General features: G+C 45.2%; 1 protein-coding gene across 1 annotated transcript; it reads left to right on the top strand.

Moving 5' to 3' along the window:
* Window positions 1-3,286: 3,286 nt before the first annotated feature.
* Window positions 3,287-15,526, top strand: LOC120056551 (gap junction delta-2 protein-like). The gene is made up of 2 exons (XM_039004733.1): window positions 3,287-3,357; window positions 14,346-15,526. Exons 1-2 carry the CDS (start codon window positions 3,287-3,289, stop codon window positions 15,199-15,201), a joined length of 927 nt encoding a protein of 308 aa, XP_038860661.1. The 3' UTR covers window positions 15,202-15,526.
* The last annotated feature ends 4,772 nt before the right edge of the window (window positions 15,527-20,298 follow it).

Raw genomic sequence — 20,298 nt, 5'->3', positions numbered from 1 at the left:
CTTGATGCATTGGTACCGTTTGCCATGCGGTAGAAGAGAGAACAGTATGACTTGGGTGGCTGGAGTCTTTGACAATTTTTTGCACCTTCCTCTGACACCGCATGGTATAGAGGTCCTGAATGGCAGGGAGCTCGGCCCCAGTGATGTACTGGGCCATACGCACTAACTTCTGTAGTGCCTTGAGATCAGATGCCAAGCAGTTACCATACCAAGTGGTGATGCAGCCAGTCAAGATGCTTTCAATGGTGCAGCTATATAACTTTTTGAGGATCTGAGGGCCCATACCAAATCTTATCAACCTCCTGAGGGGGAAGAGACATTGTCCTGCCCTCTTCTCGACTGTGTTGGTGTGTGTGGACCATGGTAGTTCCTTAGTGATGTGGACACCGAGGAACTTGAAGCTCTCAACCCGCTCATCTACAGCCCCGTCGATGTTAATGGATGCATGTTCGTTCCTCCGTTTCCTGTAGTACACTATCAGCTCCTTTGTCTTGCTGACATTGAGGGACAGGTTGTTGTCCTGGCACCACACTGCCAGGTCTTGGACCTCCTCCCTATATGCTGTCTCATCGTCTTGGTGATCATGCCTATTCCCATCGTGTCGTCGGCAAACTTAATGACGGTGTTGGAGTTGTGCGCTGCCATGCAGTTGTGGGTGAACCGCGAGTACAGGATGGGGCTGAGCACGCACCCCTGAGGGGCCCCTGTGTTGAGAGTCAGAGTGGCGGATGTGTTGTTTCCTACACTAACCATCCTGGGGGTGTGATCCAGTTGCAGAGGGAGGTGTTCAGTCCCTGGGTCCTTAGCTTAGTGATGAGCATGGAGGGCGCAGGTGTTGAACGCTGAGCTGTAGACATTGAACAGTATTCTGACTTAGGTGTTTCTTTTGATCTCTGTATGAGTAAAGGACATCTAGTTGTACAGGTAAAATGCTGGTAGAAATTAGGTAAGAGGGATTTCAGTTGTCCTGCATTAAAATCACCGGCCAGTAGGAGCGCAGCCTCTGGATGAGCATTTTCTTGTTTACTTATGGCACTATACAGCTCGTTGAGTGCAGTAAATAGACAGCTACAAAAAATACAGATGATAACACTCTTGGTGAATAGTATGGTCTGCAGCTTATCATGAGGTATACTAACTCAGGCAAGCAGAACCTCGAGACTTCCTTAATATTAGAGATTGCACACCAGCTGTTGTTAACAAAGTGACACAAACAACCCCCTTGAGCTTACCTTACACTGTCGTTCTGTCCTGCCGATGCATAGAAAAAACAGCTAGATGTGTATTATCCTTGTTCAGACAAGAAACATTGGATATTCTTCCCCTTGATGCTGTTACTGTTGGCGTGTGACTCACAGTGGCTACTGTACCAATGTGGCAGAGCAAGTGTGTGTGTGGGGGCAGGTGGGGGTAGCCTATGTACAGTATCACACCGCCATTATATTAATCTAATGAGTTCAGCTTTCTATGTCACAGCAGAATACTGTACTGTGCTCATCTTTCCAGAGAAAGAATGGGGGTGGAATGGAGAAGGGGAAATGGATAGAATGTGGGAAGGGGAATGAGGAGGAGTGGGGAGGAAAATTCAGTAAGGGGGAGAGGAGGGAGTGAGAAGGTGGGGGCAGAGACAAATAAGTGTGCGGTCATGCTGAATACAGTAACAGGAAGGGGCAGAGGGGGAATGGGGAGGAGGAGCAGAACCATGATTCTCTCCTGTAATCCTCTCGACAGAGGCATGAGGCGGGTGATGTGTAACAGAGAGAACGAGAGAGTGAGAGAAGAGAGCGAGACCATGTGTACGAGAGGGTGATGGGAGACAGAGTGACAGTGAGAGAGAAAGAGACTCCACATTGAGACAGAGGATTGCAGGGAAGGAAGGGAGGGGTGGCGGTAGAATCCCTCATTCCAATAGAACAGGAGGAGAGAACCGAGACGGCACAAGGGAGGCATTCTTGCAAGCACAAGTGAACCAGCGATCAGGCTAGCAATCAAAGCACATTTACCAGATAAGGAAATAGGGAGGGAGGAGAGCGAAAGAGAGAGGTCTGAAGGGGGGAATGTGGCATGCTTACGTAGTTTGACAGAGATCGAGTGAGAGAGTGAACCAGAGAGAGTGAGGGAGTGCTGAAAGGAGAGGGAGGAACAAGGAGCGAGACCTAGAGAGAAATAGGTAATCAGAGAGACTGAGCTCAGAACACAAACATAAGGAGAGGGGAAAGGAGGGAGCAAGGAGAGAGAAAGAGCAAAGAGAGGGAGAGAAGAGAGAGATGATGGTTTTCCAGGAGGATAGCCACTCATCCCTGCTCTCTGCGGCAGACATGACTCCAGGCGGAGGACTCTGCTGGAATTAGCCAGAGGGACGATAGAGGACAGCAGGTCTGCAGCACCACTGCCTAAGTGTATGCAGCAAGGCAGCTGATTGAGTGTGTGTGCCGGCGTTTATTTTGCCTTTTTTTACTGTTTCTTGTAGTGATTGGGGGTGGAGGAGCCAACGTTTCTCATGACAATGAATTTCAGTAAGCAATACAGTGCATGGCAGGAGCTTTATGTGCAAATGTGTCTTTACATCATAGTGTAGTAAATATAGGGAGGATTCAGGCAGTGACAGTCGGTCCTCGAGTTTGAGCGTGTGTGTGTGTGTGTGTGTGGCTGTGCGTGGAGGTGAGCAGAGGAGGGGTCAGCTGGGTGCAGTGTGTAGTGTGCTGGGTTACAGGAGGCAGGGTACAGAGAAGGTACTGAACACAATGCAAGGACAAGAGCTTCACACCGATGGGAGGGAGTGCATTTGAGGTACCAGGACAGCCCTGGGGGTAGGGTGGAGGACAGAGCGAGAGTGGGCAGGGAAGAGCGGGAGTGAGGGGGAGGAGGGAGAGAGAGAGCAAGATCATGGCTGTCACATACAATAAGCTATAGCATAGATCTGAGTGGTGCAGCAGGGGGAAGACAAGCTTCACTACACAGGGAGGGGGAGGGAGGGAGGGAGGGAGAGAAGAGGAGAGGCAGAAGGCATCACTCCTCTGCCAGGAAGAGCAGAGCACAACGGGACCGGACCGAGGGAGGGCACACACGTTCACCCCCACACTGTCACTCCCATAGAGAACCATCGGCCAGGTCAACGAGTAGAGGTCAGAAGAAGCTGGTGTGGGACGGGGGCGGATGCGCCCCCTCTGGCTGGGGACCGTCAGGAGCGCTGAGCCCAGGAGGAGGGGGAGGAGGAGCGGGAGGAAGAGGGGGAGAGCCCCGGAGACCCGGTTCCTCCTTAGGCTGAACCTGTCTTTCAATGACCATGGGGGAGTGGACCATTCTGGAGCGGCTGCTCGAGGCTGCTGTCCAGCAACATTCTACCATGATTGGGAGGTAAGACTGTCCTCCTGCCACTCATCACCAGTGTCTGTGTGTAAAAATTGTTTTGTGTGTGTTTTTGAGATGGGAAATGCTTGTGTGTTTTTTTATTGAAAGTGTGTGTGAGTGTGTTGGTGTTTTGGCAGGTAGCCTAGCAGTTTAGAGCATTGGACCAGTAACCGAAAGGTCACTGGTTCGAATCCCCGAGCCGACTAGATGACAAATCTGTCGATGTGCCCTTGAGCAAGGTTCTTAACCTTAATTACTCCTGTAAGTCGCTCTGGATAAGAGCATCTGCTAAATGACAAAAACGTACATGTAAATGTATGTGTGTGTTTGAGTGTTAACTGGGTTGGTGGTATCCCTGAGGACTGTCCCAGCAGTAGCCCCCTCCCCGGCCATTCCCCCCCTTCTGTGCCCATCATTAGTTAAGGGATAAGCTAATTGCACATAATCAATAGCTGGTATTACTGGGCATTAGGGCTAATTCAGCCAAGCTCCTGTGTTGATTTCACCTATTGGTCCTGGTATTGATGGAGGGGCAATGGGAGTCTCTAGTAGCAAGGTAGAGGAGGAGGGAGGAGAGACATACCGAGAAAAGAGAGACAGAGGACAGAAATGAAGGTGTGGATGAGAGAGGAGCAGGATGAAATGGAGGAAATTATTCTGAACTTGGCAGAGAGATTGCTTCTTGTGGTTTTGTGTGTTCTGTAGTTACTGGGGTGTAGTGACAGAAGGTTATGCATGAGCAGATTGGAGTCTTATTAGCAGTGGAGACATGTACTGAGAACAAACATACTGTAATGGCAGATTTTTTTCTCTGGCATGTGAAAAATATGCTTCATCGTCTCTCGCCTGCGTGATTAGTCAAATTCAAAGTGTGATTTTCCACCCATTAACCACAATGTGAGTTACTCACATTGGTAAACTGCACTAGTCCCCTGTATGGAAAAATCACACACAATATTTCCATATGCTTGCTTACCCAGTGAAGCATACAGCTATAGGATTTCAGGATTGCAGTACAGTGCAGTAGAGAGGAAGTGTACAGCGCTTGGCTACCTGTGTTAACATGGAAGCCAGCTGCACTGCTGTGCTCATTAACCTCAACCCCAGGTAGTCCCAAGCAAGGGCAAAGCCTGACCTTCTCTCTCACACAAGCACAGTACAATCACTGCATGTCTGTGTTTGTGTCTGTTTTTGTGCTTTTGTCTTTTTGTGTGTGTGTTTGTATGTCTGTGTATGTCTGTGAATGTGTGTGCACGTACATGTTTATCAGAGTATGTGGCTAGAAGGCTATATACAGCAGGCTAAATAGAGACTAAGGGCGACATTTTCCTAGTGCAAAAGCGCTGTGCAAAGTACAAACATGACCATAAACCTCATTATAATCTAGCAGCGCTATTTCATTTTAAACTTTTCTTCAACAATGTGCGTTATGAAGAAGCAACTATTTATGTTTTGCTTAGTTTACTAAACTCAAGTTAAATAGTTGACTAAATAATCAAATCGGAGGGCATTATTTAACTTGAGTTTAGTAAACTGAGCAATACATGAAGTCACCTCTTCATAGCACGTTGTTTAAGAAAGGTTTCAAATGAAATAGCGTTGCTAGATTATAATGAGGTTTATGGTAATGTTTGCACTTTGCACAGTGCTTTTGAACTATGAAATGTCACAATGTTCATGGTGTTAAATGTAGGTTGTAGTGTAGTATCACTATGGTATTATTATTTCATATTATTCAACATGGTGGATATGAAAAGCAAAAGGAATAATTATAACCACAAATAGGAGCTAAGTGGGATAACAAATGCAAGTTCAGGCACTCGTGTAGGTCTGCAAGTTGAAAAGCCTTTAATGTGTGGGCGAAGTCCTAATTAAAATCCACCAAGGCGTATCGGCTAACGCCTTCATCAGGGTGTCCCAATGGTGGATATGATTTGGGGTCATGCTAAAGTAGATCAAAGTTCTGAAAAATACTGATAAAGTAGACCACACAAACAACCAAACCAAATATGTGAGTGTGTATACATACTGTATCTCCCCATGTCTCTAAATGCCATACGATTATGAACAGGATAAGGGATCTGCATTTTGCTCACATCTCCTTTGAGTTTAGATCAAGCCCCTGTCTGGCAACTAGAATCAATGATAGTCTGTCGGGTGCAAAAGAGGAATACATTAATCAGAGAATGAATCAATGAATGAAAAAACGCCTACAATCATTCAGAAGCAGAGACAACTCTCTCAATGTGTCTGCGATGTCTGACAGAGAGCATTATTAATGCTGACATGGACTTCTGTTCATGTCTTTTATTCTTAATCTGAGCGCTGCTGTTGATCATGCGCTTTACAGGCCCGACAGAAAGGCTCCCTCATATCAAACATATTTGATGACTAATTCTCCTCAAGCCAAATGTGGGTCCATCCTTTTCATCATTGTCTCCTTCTGTAGTGTTTATATATGTGGAGTTAAAGGCATTGAGGTGTTTCCACATTCTATACCAGACATGGTCAGATGACTAAAGTGGTCATGTGAATGGTGACCCTATAGTGCACCACAGATAAGTCTCTTATTATTTGTACATTTTGACGCTCAGTAGCCTACATTCCTCTGGTTTCTCCTGCCGCTAGTGAGGACATGAGGGTGTGTTGTAACTGATACCTTAGTGTTTGGGCCATGTTCAATCTGTTAGTCCTGTCTGTGTGGCCTCTAGATGTTAGCAGTAACCCGATATCTCTGTGGTGGCCCTCTATCAGTCCATTATGCCTGTCTGTCTGTGTGAATTTAGATACTTAATAGCAACTGCAGATGTGGGACTGAGTGTTTAGATACGTACATGGTGCATGTATACAGGGTGATTCTTTAAGCTACTCTACGTGTTGGTGAAGGCCTGGCTGTGAAATTGTTTCACGTGGTCAGACTGCTGTTTCAGAGATGTGGCTCTGCTAGTCATTATACATCAGGGTCAGGTCAGCCATTTTGCACATTCAGTGGTGTATGTAAATGTAGCAGCGGTCTGATTAGAATGCATGTTCATGTATATGTGACAGTTCTGTTATAATCCTGCTGACTAGATTCTCTTCTGACTCCAAATCAAGTCTCTGTCCCCCTCCTGCAGTCACTGTGCCTTATACTGTCTGTTTGTCCTAACTGTCCTCTATAGGGTATCTCTCACACACTCCCCCCCTTTTCTCTGCTTCATTCTGACGCACACACACACACACACACACACACACACACACACACACACACACACACACACACACACACACACACACACACACACGCCTGTGATCTCTCTTACAAAGCGTTAATGTGCTCTTCCAGGAGAGAAATAAGCCGGGGGGTTCCTGTATTAAATCAGGTTAAACACCTTGCAGGTAAAAGGGAAAGGAAGTGTGTTGATGCATCATTTTCTCCACTGCAATGCTGTAGTGGGGTCAGTGCCAGAGACGAATGGAGCGAGAAAAGAGAGAGAGAATGGAGGACTAGGGGATCAGGGAGAGATTAAACAATGGAAATGAGGGATGGCGGGATGGGAGGAAGGGATAGAGCTGCAGAGGCTGAGGAAAGAGAGGAGTTTGGAACATGAATACATAGAGGAGGGAAGAGGAAAAAGAGGGTAAGTTTCCATCTGCAGAGTATCTGAGTTGGCAGCACAGGTTGTTATCACAATCAGTGGCATGGAGAATCTGTGTCATTACTCAATACACTGGAGATGCTAACTGACCCTACTGCAGAGGAGACAGCCATACTGGATTGGATACACCCACAGCATCGGGCTACATTTTTATATTTTAGCAGACACTCTTATGCAGAGCCACTTACAGTAGTGAGTGTATACATTTTCATACTGGTGCCCTGTGGGAATCAAACCCACAACCCTGGCGTTGCAAACACCATGCTCTACCAACTGAGATACATGTGTTTTTCAGACATATTTTATTTAAAACATTCTCAATATTTGATACAAAATAAGACAGCTGTTACATATAGTTAGTATTTGCTTCTTTCACATAGTCCCATATTCACAGAGGAGAATAGTGATGCCATACAATATTCACCAACTAGCTCAAACACTAAGGGAGAGACGGAGAGAGGGGGAGAGGGAGAGACGGAGAGAGGGGGAGAGAGAGGGAGAGACAGAGAGAGGGAGAGACTGAGAGGGAGGGAGAGAGGGGGAGAGGGAGGGAGAGATATGCTCTTTCAGTGTGATAGCTAGTGTGTTGTAATGTAATGCAGCTCTCTAATCTCTGCTTGGTCAGGTCTTCATTATGTGCTGCCATAAGCAATTAGCTGTGTCTTATTACGGAGACATGCTCCGTATGAGATGAAATAACATTTTCACTCTGGGTGTCCAGTATGTGTGGCTGAATATTATGTGACTGCTCTCTGTTTTTGTGCCCTTGGTGTTTGTCCACTGTCCATAATGTATTTGCATTTCTGCTAGTTCTGGCTGTAAGCAGGCCTATGTGTGAGTACTCGTGGGGGGAGCTAGTATGTGTTTGAGGGGTACAGTGTATGTATGCATAGCATGTGAGATCATGACCTAGTGTATACATGAGTCTGTGAGCATCATCAGCGTGTGTTCGTATATGTGTATGCATATGTGTCAGTGTGTGTTTGTGTGTGTGTGTACGTTTGTCTGTATGAGCTGGTGTGTGGGTGTTTTCCCTGTGCATCTGGGGTCAGTGCTCAGGGCCGGTGCAGCCTCTGGAGGCTGGCAGCAGCAGCTGCTGTGTGGATGAATGTGTGAGAGCCTTTAGAAGAGCCAGGGCCTGGATGTCCAGCCAACACACCAACTACTACAGGAGCTACCATAGTCTACCATGCCAGACCTCCAAAACCACGTCGTTGTCACGGCCTGGTTCGCGACGAGGCTGCCATAGACCTAACACTGGAGCTGCTAAAACAGATTACACAGCCTACATATCAGCTAATCTAAAGTATACTGTAGAAGGAATGCAGCAGAGCTGCAGAGAGTTTAGAGGCTACACATAAAATTAATTGCCTATACTGTAAAGACTTCCTGGCCATTCAGCATTACTAACACACCATTGCTTGTATAAACCACCATTCAATAGACACTGGCTCTACACTTAGTGTACTTGCTGTTTCTATACCTTTCAGCATTACTGTAGGAGTTCTAAGAGCCTGCTCTGATTCATGACTGTGACATCATCCTAGACCAAAGATAGCTAGAGATTCAATTATCCACTTGGGCTGCAATCAGACATGCTCTTTAGCTGGATGATTGGGTCTCCAATCAGAGACCTGGCTGTGGTGGTTTACATCACATTCCATACCAGCCAAGAACGCCTTCCTCACTGGTACATTCATCTGGACAGGCTTTCTATAGTAACTCACAACTGTGTATATGTGCACATTTGATGCAATATCCTCATTCAGGGATGATTCATCGCCATGATTATTGGTGAATTTTGACACATACGGTATGAGAAAATGTATATCATTTTATTGACCTTGAAAGTATGGTTTGGTCACAGTGGGGCAAATTGTCTGGTTTTCTAGGACTCAGTGTGAGATTGACTGATGTAAGACATGATGTAAGACATGTTCCAGCCAGTCTTGCTGTAAGTGATCTGAGGCTGGAGCGTTGAGGGTGTTGTACAGAGCTGTGTAGATGTGGTGCCTGGATCCCATCCTGGATCTTCTGAACCAGTTCAACCAGTTCAAGCAATGGCCTCGAGTAAATTACGCCGTTGGCTTGATTGAAGAGCTTCCAAAACAAGCAGGAGAACTTCTAATGATCGTCGAACATCTTTTTGATCATCTGTAGTGGGATATTCAGATGGTGAGGGCCTAAGGGCCTTCCTGCCTTCCTGCTCTAATGTATGGGCCCTCTCTCTGCAGGATTTAACTGATGTTTCTAGATGACCTTTTTCCACTGCTTTCTGCTAATGCAGCAATCTACTTCATGCTGATTATCCTGTTCTACAGCAGAATACCACACACACACACACACACACACACACACACACACACACACACACACACGGCAATCCCAAACCATGTAACACCTACACCCAAACAGTCCAACACCTGAATAAACCAACAGCTCAGGACCGCAGTAAAACTCACACTGTGCAACACCATCACGTACCCCCTGTCAAACATTGCAGGCAAAGCAACCCTGTGAATTCTGCAGAGCCTAATACATGAGAGGGAAACGTAATGACCTGTGCCTTTCCCGGGAAATACAGAACATGAAAATATTTGCAACTATTCAGTACAAGAATACATGAAACATGAGGCATAATGAACACAGCTGTAATGTTGATTATGGGTTAGTTAGAAACCATACGGTCCTATGCCGTGGACGTGTGAACAGACAGCTTGTGTAGTGTAGCAAAGGTGCAGCGCAGGGCCCGCCCCTCTGATGCAGCACACAGCAGGTGTTTGAATGATGATGACAGTTACTCGTTGTGACAGCAGGACCTGGACCAGGCTGCACCAAGGGAACTGCTGCAACACAAACTCACTCAGAGCATCTCTGTGACGACTTGACAGAGGCTCTGTCACACGCAGACCCCTTCATTGTTGAGATACATACAGAAGCTTGTCTTGTTCTATTATCCATTCAATACATTGACAGGGCAATCAGCTGTGTAGATTCTCACATTTCAAAACCCAGAGATACAGTAAGGTTCTTTGCCATTAGCTTTATGGAACAGGACACAATATGCTTTCATCTAGCAGTGTCTGTCAAATGCCTTGCTGAGAAACATCAATACTCTCACTTTCAGTCAAACCATCAAGGAGACAAACACTTACAGTGTATTCGGAACGTTTTCAGACCCCTTCACTTTTTCCATATTTTGTTACATTGCAACCTTATTCTAAAATGGATTTAATTATTATTTTTCCTCCTCAATCTACACACAATACCCCATAATGACAAAGTGAAAACAGGTTCTTAGAAATGTTTGTTTTATGAATACATAAGTATTCAGACCCTTTGCTATGAGACTCGAAATTGAGCTCAGTTGCATCCTGTTTCCATTGATCATCCTTGATATGTTTCTACAACTTGATCGGAGTCCACCTGTGGTAAATTCAATTGATTGGACATGATTTGGAAAGTCACACACTTGTCTATATAAGGTCCCACAGTTGACAGTGCATGTCAGAGCAAAAACCAAGCCATGAGGTTGAAGGAATTGTCCGTAGAGCTTCGAGACAGGATTGTGTTGAGGCACAGATTTGGGGAAGGGTACCATTTTTTTCCTGCCGCATTGAAGGTCACCAAGAACACAGTGGCCTCCATCATTCTTAAATGAAAGAAGTTTGGAAGCACCAAAACTCATCATTAGAGCTGGCCGCTCACGCCAAACTGAGCAATCGGGGGAGAAGGGCCTTGGTCAGGGAGGTGACCAAGAACCCGATGGTCACTCTGACAAAACTCCAGAGATCCTCTGTGGAGATGGGAGAACCTTCCAGAAGGACAACCATCTCTGCAGCACTCCACCAATCAGGCCTTTATGGTAGAGTGGCCAGACGGAAGCTATTCCTCAGTACATGACAGCCCGCTTGGAGTTTGCCAAAAGGCACCTAAAGGACTCTCAGACCATGAGAAACAAGATTCTCTGGTCTGATGAAACCAAGATTGAACTCTTTGGCCTGAATGCCAAGCGTCACGTCTGGACGAAACCTGTCACCATCCCTACGGTGAATTATGTTGGTGGCAGCATCATGCTGTGGGGATGTTTTTCAGTGGCAGGGACTGGGAGACTAGTCAGGATTGAGGGGAAGATGAATGGAACAGAGAGATCCTTGATGAAAACCTGCTCCAGAGTGCTCAGGACCTCGGACTGCAAGGACCTGATGCCGGAGATGAGAAGCAGGTACGGGGAGTCAAACATTTATTCAGGGACAGACATGGAACACGACAGGAACAGCGTCACCACACGGGTAAACAAGAACATATGACGAACAATCCCGACGCAGGGAACAGAGCTAGGAAACAGACAGATATAGGGAAGGAAATTACACAGGTAATTGAGTCCACGTGAGTCCAATGAGCGCAGATGCGCGTGATGGGGAAAGGCAGGTGTGCGTACTGAAAGTGTTGGGGAGTGTGGCGCTCTCGAGCGACAGAGGGAGGAAGAGCGGGAGCAGGCGTGACACAGACTGGGGCGACGGTTCACCTTCCAACAGGACAACCACCCAAAGTACACAGCCAAGACAATGCAGGAGTGGCTTCGGGACAAGTCTCCGAATGTCCTTGTGTGGCCCAGCCAGAGCCCCGACTTGAACCCAATCGAACATGTCTAGAAAGACATGAAAATAGCTGTGCAGCGATGCTCCCCATCCAACCTGACAGAGATTGAGAGGATCTGCAGAGAAGAATGGGAGAAACTCCCCAAATACAGGTGTGCCAAGCTTATAGCGTCATACCCAAAAAGACTCGCGGCTGTAATCGCTGCCAAAGGTGCTGAGTACAAAGTACTGAGTAAAGGGTCTGAATACTTACATAAATGTGTTATTTCAGTTTGGGATTTTTTATACATTTGCAAATATTTCTAAAAACCAGTTTTTGCTTTGTCATTATGGGGTATTGTGTGTACATTGACGAGGAAAAAAACTATTTAATCAATTTAAGAATAAGGCTGTAACGTAACAAAATGTGGAAAAGTGAAGGGGTCTGAATACTTTCTGAATGCACCTGTACATGTGTAGTGCATGTGTGGCTGTGTGTCTGAGTAGCTGTGTGTCTGTGTGTGTGTAGTGCATGTATGGCTGTGTGTCTGTATGGCTATGAGTCTGCGCGTGTAATTGTGTATCTGCTTGTGTAATTCCCTGCATACATGTGTGTTCTATAAGAGTGGAAGTGTGTGCAAATGTTCATGTACACGGCATTGAACCTCTGAAACACTAAAGGTGTAGAAATCTCTTCTGTTTTATTTTCAAACACACTGAGAGGCAGTGTGGCGTACACACAGCTGCTCCAAACACAGACGACCAGACACACATGCCACCTCACACAAGCAAGGGATACACAGGGAATACACACACACACACACACACACACACACACACACACACACACACACACAGTACATGCACACACATACACACACACACACACAGTACATACACACTCACATACACACATAAAAATAAACACGCATGCTCATATGCAAACACATACACATGCCCATGTGAGGCCCAGGTGGTGTGAGAACAGTCCTGCAGCAGCATGCAACTCTATTTAAAGTCTGTACCATAGTACCACATGTTCTGCCTGCTCTGCTGCCCGGCTAGGAATCTGTTCCATCACATCTGCCTGTCTTTCCCCCTGATTTAGCATGTTTGTCTCACTTTACATCTGCCTGTCTGTCTACATTCATAAGGTTTCTGTATCTTCTCACGCCTCACACACAGTTCTTGTTTCTCTCACTCCTTCATCCCTCCATCCCTTGCTCTCTTCTCCTTTCTCTCCCTGAGCCTCCGCTCTGACTGGATCAGTAGGGGGTTGCTGTGGTAACCGGCCACTGAGAGTGGGTGTGGGGGGAGGTGGGGCTAATTTTAAAGACACACCAGGGTCTCCTTTGACACTGCACTATGAAAAAACTAGGAGAAGGAGAGAACAAAAGAGATGGAGTGTGAGGGACATAGAGAAAGGGACATAGAGAGAGATGTAAAGAGAGAGGGAGTGAGAGAGAGATAAAAAATGGCAGCATATGTATTCTGCAGTGCTAAAGATGTTAATTGAACAGCCACTGGTAGCTGCCTCTTCCACGTAAATGGAGGCTATCTAAGCTGCTTAGCAACAGTAAAATGAGGGTCTGCATCTTCTGAGGAACTCTACAACCTGCTGCTCCAAATGAAGTGCACACACTCAATCAATGTCCCATTGAACACTTCACCATCAGTCAAACCAATAATATGGGCTAAATAATCAATACACAGGAAGGGAGGGAGAAGACATGAGGGGCGGGGCATTGCTTTAGGATAGCACTAGCAGTGAATTTTAAACATCGCTGATGTCATTTGGTTGACATTTTCACTGATGCCAGTGGTGCATATTGAGGTACATAAACCATGTTTAGGTGAGGAAGCATTGATGAAGTATAGTAGCCTATTTAATGGGGTTTAGATCGTCTGTGTGTGTGTGGATGTAGTAGTACTGGGTAGATTGAGGAGGAGTGGGATTAAGCTCTCAGCACGTCTCGACAGGCAGAGCTGAGAGGGAGAGAGCTCATCTCTTATCTGTCTGCTGTTGAAAAATGAATGGAGATGCTGGCTGGATAGGAGACAGGAGGGTTACGCTCAGCCAGCAACATGATGGATATTCATGCAGGGTTCCACATGTTCATTATCCACAGAAATGACTGAGACTATCTCTCCTCTCCTACCTTTCTTCGTTTCACACTGCAGCAGCTGAGGGATTCGTGCACACACATGCACTCACGGGCACACACGCAAGCACACACGCATTCACACACACACGCACACACACAGAGAGAGAGCGACCACTACACACATCTGATCAAACTTGTCCTTGGTGTGAGAGCTACTTTTGTCTCCATTTATATGCTGTGGTTGAGCAGAGGTACATATAAAACACAGCCTTTATTGGCTTAAGACAAATGATGTCACACTAACTCACACATGACTAAAGCCAAAGCCAACCTGCAAACATATTAGCTTTGGCTTTCAATTAATGATAACAGACGAGTAACATGTCTAATTAATCATGTCAATATCCCAGTACTTACAATGATTATTTGTTCTACTCTGTGTCACATTTGACTAGGGTTGCAAAACTTTCAATAAATTCCCTGGTTGGAGGATTCCCAGAATCAGGAGGAAATAGGTACGAAATCCGAAATCCTCCAACCAGGATGACTGTGAAACCAGGACATTTATTGAAAGATCCCAGAATTGTGCAACCCTAGCTACATTTAACACTCCTCTTAACGCCTAACTGACATTGTGTCTTCCCCACCCCTCTCTCTTTCCCTCTCTCCAGGATCCTGCTGACTGTAGTAGTGATCTTCCGTATTTTGATAGTAGGTATAGTGGGTGAAAAGGTCTATGAGGACGAGCAGATAATGTTCATCTGCAACACTATGCAGCCGGGCTGCAACCAGGCCTGCTACGACAAGGCCTTCCCCATATCCCACATCCGCTTCTGGGTCTTCCAGATCATCTTGGTGTGTACGCCCAGCCTGTGCTTCATCACCTACTCTGTGCACCAGTCCGCCAAGCAGCGTGACCGCAGTTACTCCATGCTGCACCCCTACATAGACCATGGTCATGCAAGTCACCACAGTCGCGGAGGCGACCACCACGCCCGCAAGCTGCGCAACATCAACGGTATCCTGGTGCAGAACCCCGACAGCGGCAAGGAGGAGCAGGACCTGGAGGTCAAGGAGATCCCAAATGTACCCCGGGGGCTCACGCAGGCCAAGAGCGCCAAGGTGCGGCGGCAGGAGGGCATCTCCCGCTTCTACGTCATCCAGGTGGTGTTTCGTAACGTGCTGGAGATCGGCTTCCTGGCAGGCCAGTACTTCCTGTATGGCTTCAACGTGCCAGGGATGTTTGAGTGTGACCGTTACCCCTGTGTGAAGGAGGTGGAGTGCTACGTGTCACGCCCCACAGAGAAGACGGTGTTCCTGATCTTCATGTTTGCGGTGAGCGGCATTTGTGTGCTGCTCAACCTGGCCGAGCTCAACCACCTGGGCTGGAGGAAGATCAAGACGGCCGTCAGGGGTGTTCAGGCCCGCAGGAAGTCCATCTGTGAGGTGCGTAAGAAGGACGTATCGCATGTGTCCCAGGCCCCCAACCTGGGCAGGACCCAGTCCAGTGAGTCAGCCTATGTCTGACAGAGGCTCCTCCACATGGGGGGACCTGGACCTCTGGACCGAGCACAGATTTCTCTGGGGAGGACGAACACTCAACCCAGCTCCCCCCACCCTGAGGGGCACTAACTTAACACTGCAACATTATTCAGGGGTGCAGAGGGACTTCACATGGCCATACTGGAGGATTATTGGAGAGAAGAGCTTTTTGGACTCTACAGGAGAGAGAAAGTACCTACATGGCAGTTGAGGTACTAACTAAAGTTAGATTTAAACTGTTGGGAGAGTTGTGCCTTCCAAGAGAACACACTGGATAAAGAGGAGATGGAACTAATTACTGTAAGAATATGAATTAATGATAGTTCAAATTAAGAAATAAGTCTCACATAAAATATATTATCTTTGCCTTTGTGAGAGGTCAAACGTTGTCCCTTCATTTATTTAAGTATGTGTGCATATGCAAGAACGTATGTGTGAGCATGCATGCGCATGTGTGTGTGTGTGCGCAAGAGATAAGGCAGTGTGTATGTCCTTTGTTCTGCAGAGTCAGAGCAGAGACGATGGGTGAAGTTGAGTTGCTGAGGGAATGGAAACATTCCTTCTTTCCGTTATTTTCCTTCCCTGCGGCAGCTCCACTACAAGGAGGAGCCAAGCAGAGGAGATGCACCTTTTATCATCCCCTTAGAAACCCAGAAAATAATGCTTTAAAATGTTTTAAAAAATCAACACCAAAACTATACCTCAGCACAAACTGGAACCCCTGTCCCCCCGTCCCCCCTCCCTGCACTAGCATTCCTCCCATAGCCCCCCCCCCCCCGTCCCCCCATCGCTGTATTATGCATTATTTTATAAGACTGACTACAGTATGAAGCACTAAAGGAATGAATGGGATTCCAACCAGCCGTTATTTCTCCATTACACAGGAAACAGAAGTATTTACTCACAGAACATTTTAACGTTTAACCCACAACTTTTTGCTTTACTATCGAATTTGGTGCCATATTTCCAAGTTACTGTAAATAATTGAATGTAATAATAATTGCATAAAGCCAGCTTATTCCCCTATGAGGCATGGGTGGGTGGGGGAATGGCGGTGTTGGGTTGGGTGCTGGGATTTGGGTGGTGCTGGAGATTAATCATAGATTGCCAGCTTTAAGCATATATCATATTAATGTGCTCTTTGTTAAGCTTTTGTTCTATAATGGAAATTGTAAGTTCCAAAAAAGTATTTTCCCTCCTATGGACTTTGAAAAAGGCATGTTACTGAAGCATTAATAGAATGGATAGATTGTGTTATGACATGTAATAAAAAAAGAGACATTTATTTGCATCCTGCTCCTGTGACATGTAATAATCAGCATGTGTTAAGATTAAAAATGATATATGAGATGTGAACATGGCACCCTGTAATGGGGATATGGGGAGCGAATATTGGAAAGGCTCCAGAATTGCAGCAATAATATTAATAATATATTGCAGAAAAAAATAAATGAATAAATATATAAATATCAAAAAGCCTCATATTTTCTGCTGAAGTGTGTGTGCAGGCTATGAGAATAAGACTAGGGCACAAGGTTAAAATCACATCAAGAGAACAGTTTCAGACATTGAGTAGCAAAAACTGAAAATGTTTACAGAGTGGAAATCAACATAAAACAGCACATTTATGGACACTGATGACAAGATATACAGTACGATGGATACTTTGAATTTCCGTGCAAATACTTTATGACAATGTGAGTATTGTTCTAATAACAGGGGGGATGTATGATTAAAGTTGTGTACCTAGAACAGACATGAACAAACCACAGGCAAATTAATTTGACTTTGTAATGAAAAGGAAACAACATTATTAAGTTGGATAAACAAAGTCAGCTAGGCAGAGTTAGTTGCCACGGCCCCAAAATCCATTCAGTAAGACAGAAAATAAACAGAGTTACTCCAGCAGAGACCTCCATACTAACAGAATCTAGCTTTGATCAAATCTAAACAGAGTTACTCCAGCAGAGACCTCCATACTAACAGAATCTTGCTTTGATCAAATCCAAACAGAGTTACTCCAGCAGAGACCTCCATACTAACAGAATCTTGCTTTGATCAAATCCAAAAATTGACCCAAGTGCTAATCACAAATCACAACCCAGGTGCTTTGATTTTGGCTTTCATCTAGGGCTCTTTGATGGAGGCTTATGGCCCTTGTCCCCACTGGAGGATTCCGAGAACTGAGGTGTGTGTGTGGGAGGGAGGGAGACTATGATTGCTGCAGTCCAAGGAAGACTGACAGACAGCAGCACATTCCCAGGTGAGCTTATCCAACTGATCTCACTCAGTCCACTGAGTAAGAGATGAACAACTTTACACATTTTGGGAGTGGCTGGCTATCTCTGGTCAATCTTCCTGTTGTTTATGTTTAGGAGATTCAATGAGGTCATGGTCAAATCAAATTTTATTCGTCAAAGTTTACAGCAGCTATAAAAAGTGCAGCGAAATGCTTGTGTGCTAGCTCCCTCAACAATGCATTACGTTATTCAATATCAATAATAACAATAAAAAGAGTTGAGTCAAAAATAATAAGTACAGATGTAGGATCTCAATTTGATCACTCTTTTGTTGCTGAGAATTTTCTTGCACCGCAGGAAATGCAGGAAAGCTTTGTGATTTACATAAATTAATTGAAAACCCACACTAACACGTTTATATGAACAGTATTGCACTTTTCATGTAGCCTACTTTTGGCCGGCTAGTAGCTTAACTACCAATCAAGCAACATTATGGCCAAACGTCCAAATCCTGTTGCTGCAGGATTATTTTGCTGTGACAATAAAGTCAATTTAAGATCCTATACCTGTAACAGAAGAGGTAGTATGCATAGTCAGTATTTACAAATATAAAGTGTGCAGTGTCTTGGTCACGCAGTGGAATGAATAATATATAACAAAGCAGCGTTGATTGCGTGTGTCTGTGTCTGTATGGTGTTTGTGTGTAAATTTTTGTATAAGAGTTGGATGTGTGGATAGTCAGTGCAAATAATCTCCAAGGTGTTGATAGTCTCTAAGGTGTTGATAGTCTCTAAGGTGTTGATAGTCTCTAAGGTGCTGATAGTCCCTAAGGTGTTAATAGTCTCTAAGCTGCTGATAGTCTCTAATGTGCTGATAGTCTCTAAGGTGTTGATAGTCTCTAAGGTGTTGATAGTCTCTAAGGTGCAGAAAGTCTCTAAGGTGTTGATAGTCTCTAAGGTGTTGATAGTCTCTAAGGTGTTGATAGTCTCTAAGGTGCTGATAGTCTCTAAGGTGTTGATAGTCTCTAAGGTGCTGATAGTCTCTAAGGTGTTGATCGTCTCTAAGGTGCAGAAAGTCTCTTAGGTGCAGATAATCTCTAAGGTGCTGATAGTCTCTAAGGTGCTGATAGTCTCTAAGGTGCTGAAAGTCTCTAAGGTGTTGATAGTCTCTAAGGTGTTGATAGTCTCTAAGGTGCTGATAGTCTCTAAGGTGTTGATAGTCTCTAAGGTGCTGATAGTCTCTAAGGTGCAGAAAGTCTCTTAGGTGCAGATAATCTCTAAGGTGCTGATAGTCTCTAAGGTGTTGATCATCTCTTAGGTGTTGATCATCTCTTAGGTGTTGATCATCTCTAAGGTGTTGATCATCTCTAAGGTGCAGAAAGCATCTTAGGTGCAGATAATCTCTAAGGTGCTGATAGTCTCTAAGGTGCAGAAAGTCTCTTAGGTGCAGATAGTCTCTAAGGTGTTGATCATCTCTAAGGTGTTGATAGTCTCTAAAGTGCAGATAATCTGTAAGGTGCAGATAATCTCTAAAGTGTTGATAATCTCTAAAGTATTGATAATCTCTAAGGTGCAGATAGTCTCTGAAGTGCAGATAGTCTCTAAGGTGCAGATAGTCTCTAAGGTGTTGATAGTCTCTAAGGGGCAGGTCTTTGCAGGGAGACAGCTTGGGTTATCTGTTCAGCAGTCTGATGACCTTGTGGACATTGGTAATCACTGGTTCAGCATGTGTGAACTGACTTTAACTGTACACTCTACCCTCGCACTGACTGGCAACAGTATCTCTCTGTAGCAGTAGGCGCCAACCTTTTCTTAGTCAAGATACCGTCATGACAGTATCTTACAGTGAAATGCTTACTTATAGGCTCTAACCAATAGTGCAAAAAAGGTATTAGGTGAACAATAGGTAAGTAAAGAAATAAACAACAGTAAAAAGACAGGCTATATACAGTAGCGAGGCTATAAAAGTAGTGAGGCTACATACAGACACCGGTTAGTCAGGCTGATTGAGGTAGTATGTACATGTAGATATGGTTAAAGTGACTATGCATATATGATGAACGGAGTAGCAGTAGCGTAAAAGAGGGGGCGGTGGGTGGAGGGACACAATGCAGATAGCCAGGTTGTTTTGCCCTTTTCACGACTGACTTGGTGTGTTTGGACCATTCTAGTTTGTTGTTAATATGGACATCAAGGAACTTGAAGCTCTCAACCTGCTCCACTACAGCCACGTCGATGAGAATAGGGGCGTGCTCGGTCCTCCTTTTCCTGTAGTCCACAATTATCTCCTTAGTCTTGGTTTACGTTGAGGGATAGGCTGTTATTCTGGCACCACCTGGCCAGGTCTCAAATTGTAGTATATAAATACAAATAAAAAAGATAATTTAATTATTACACTATTACCCTATTGCTAACAAAAAACACACAAATAAAACTAACATTTTTTGTTTTGTTGATGCAGCCCCTGGCAAGATGTTGGCCCGGCAAGATGCCGCCCTGGGCGGCTGCCCATGTCGCCTATGCCTAAATCCACCACTGATCACTGCATATGCTTGGCCTGCCAATATTATTTTCAGACCATATTATATTTCAAAACTCGAGCTTTGAGCCTTTGATAACAAAGTAGATCAGTTGTTGTATTACTTGCGAGGCATAGCTGAGCATAAATTTTAATAATTAGCTTTTTATTTTACTGGACTGATGGTAGGCCTACCTGCAGCAGATGGTCCGCCTCTCATCGTCCCTACTCTCTCCTTTCCTCTGGTGAAACATTTCATATTATTCTGTAAGTAAATTCGAGACACTCCATCTAGAATGATATGCCACGTTTCGTATGGTATGTT

Source organism: Salvelinus namaycush, chromosome 12 (assembly GCF_016432855.1).
Source record: "Salvelinus namaycush isolate Seneca chromosome 12, SaNama_1.0, whole genome shotgun sequence".
In the NCBI taxonomy this organism is placed as follows: domain Eukaryota; kingdom Metazoa; phylum Chordata; class Actinopteri; order Salmoniformes; family Salmonidae; genus Salvelinus; species Salvelinus namaycush.
The sequence above is the reverse complement of the archived record's forward strand: the minus strand, read 5'-3'. Positions and strand labels throughout refer to the sequence as shown.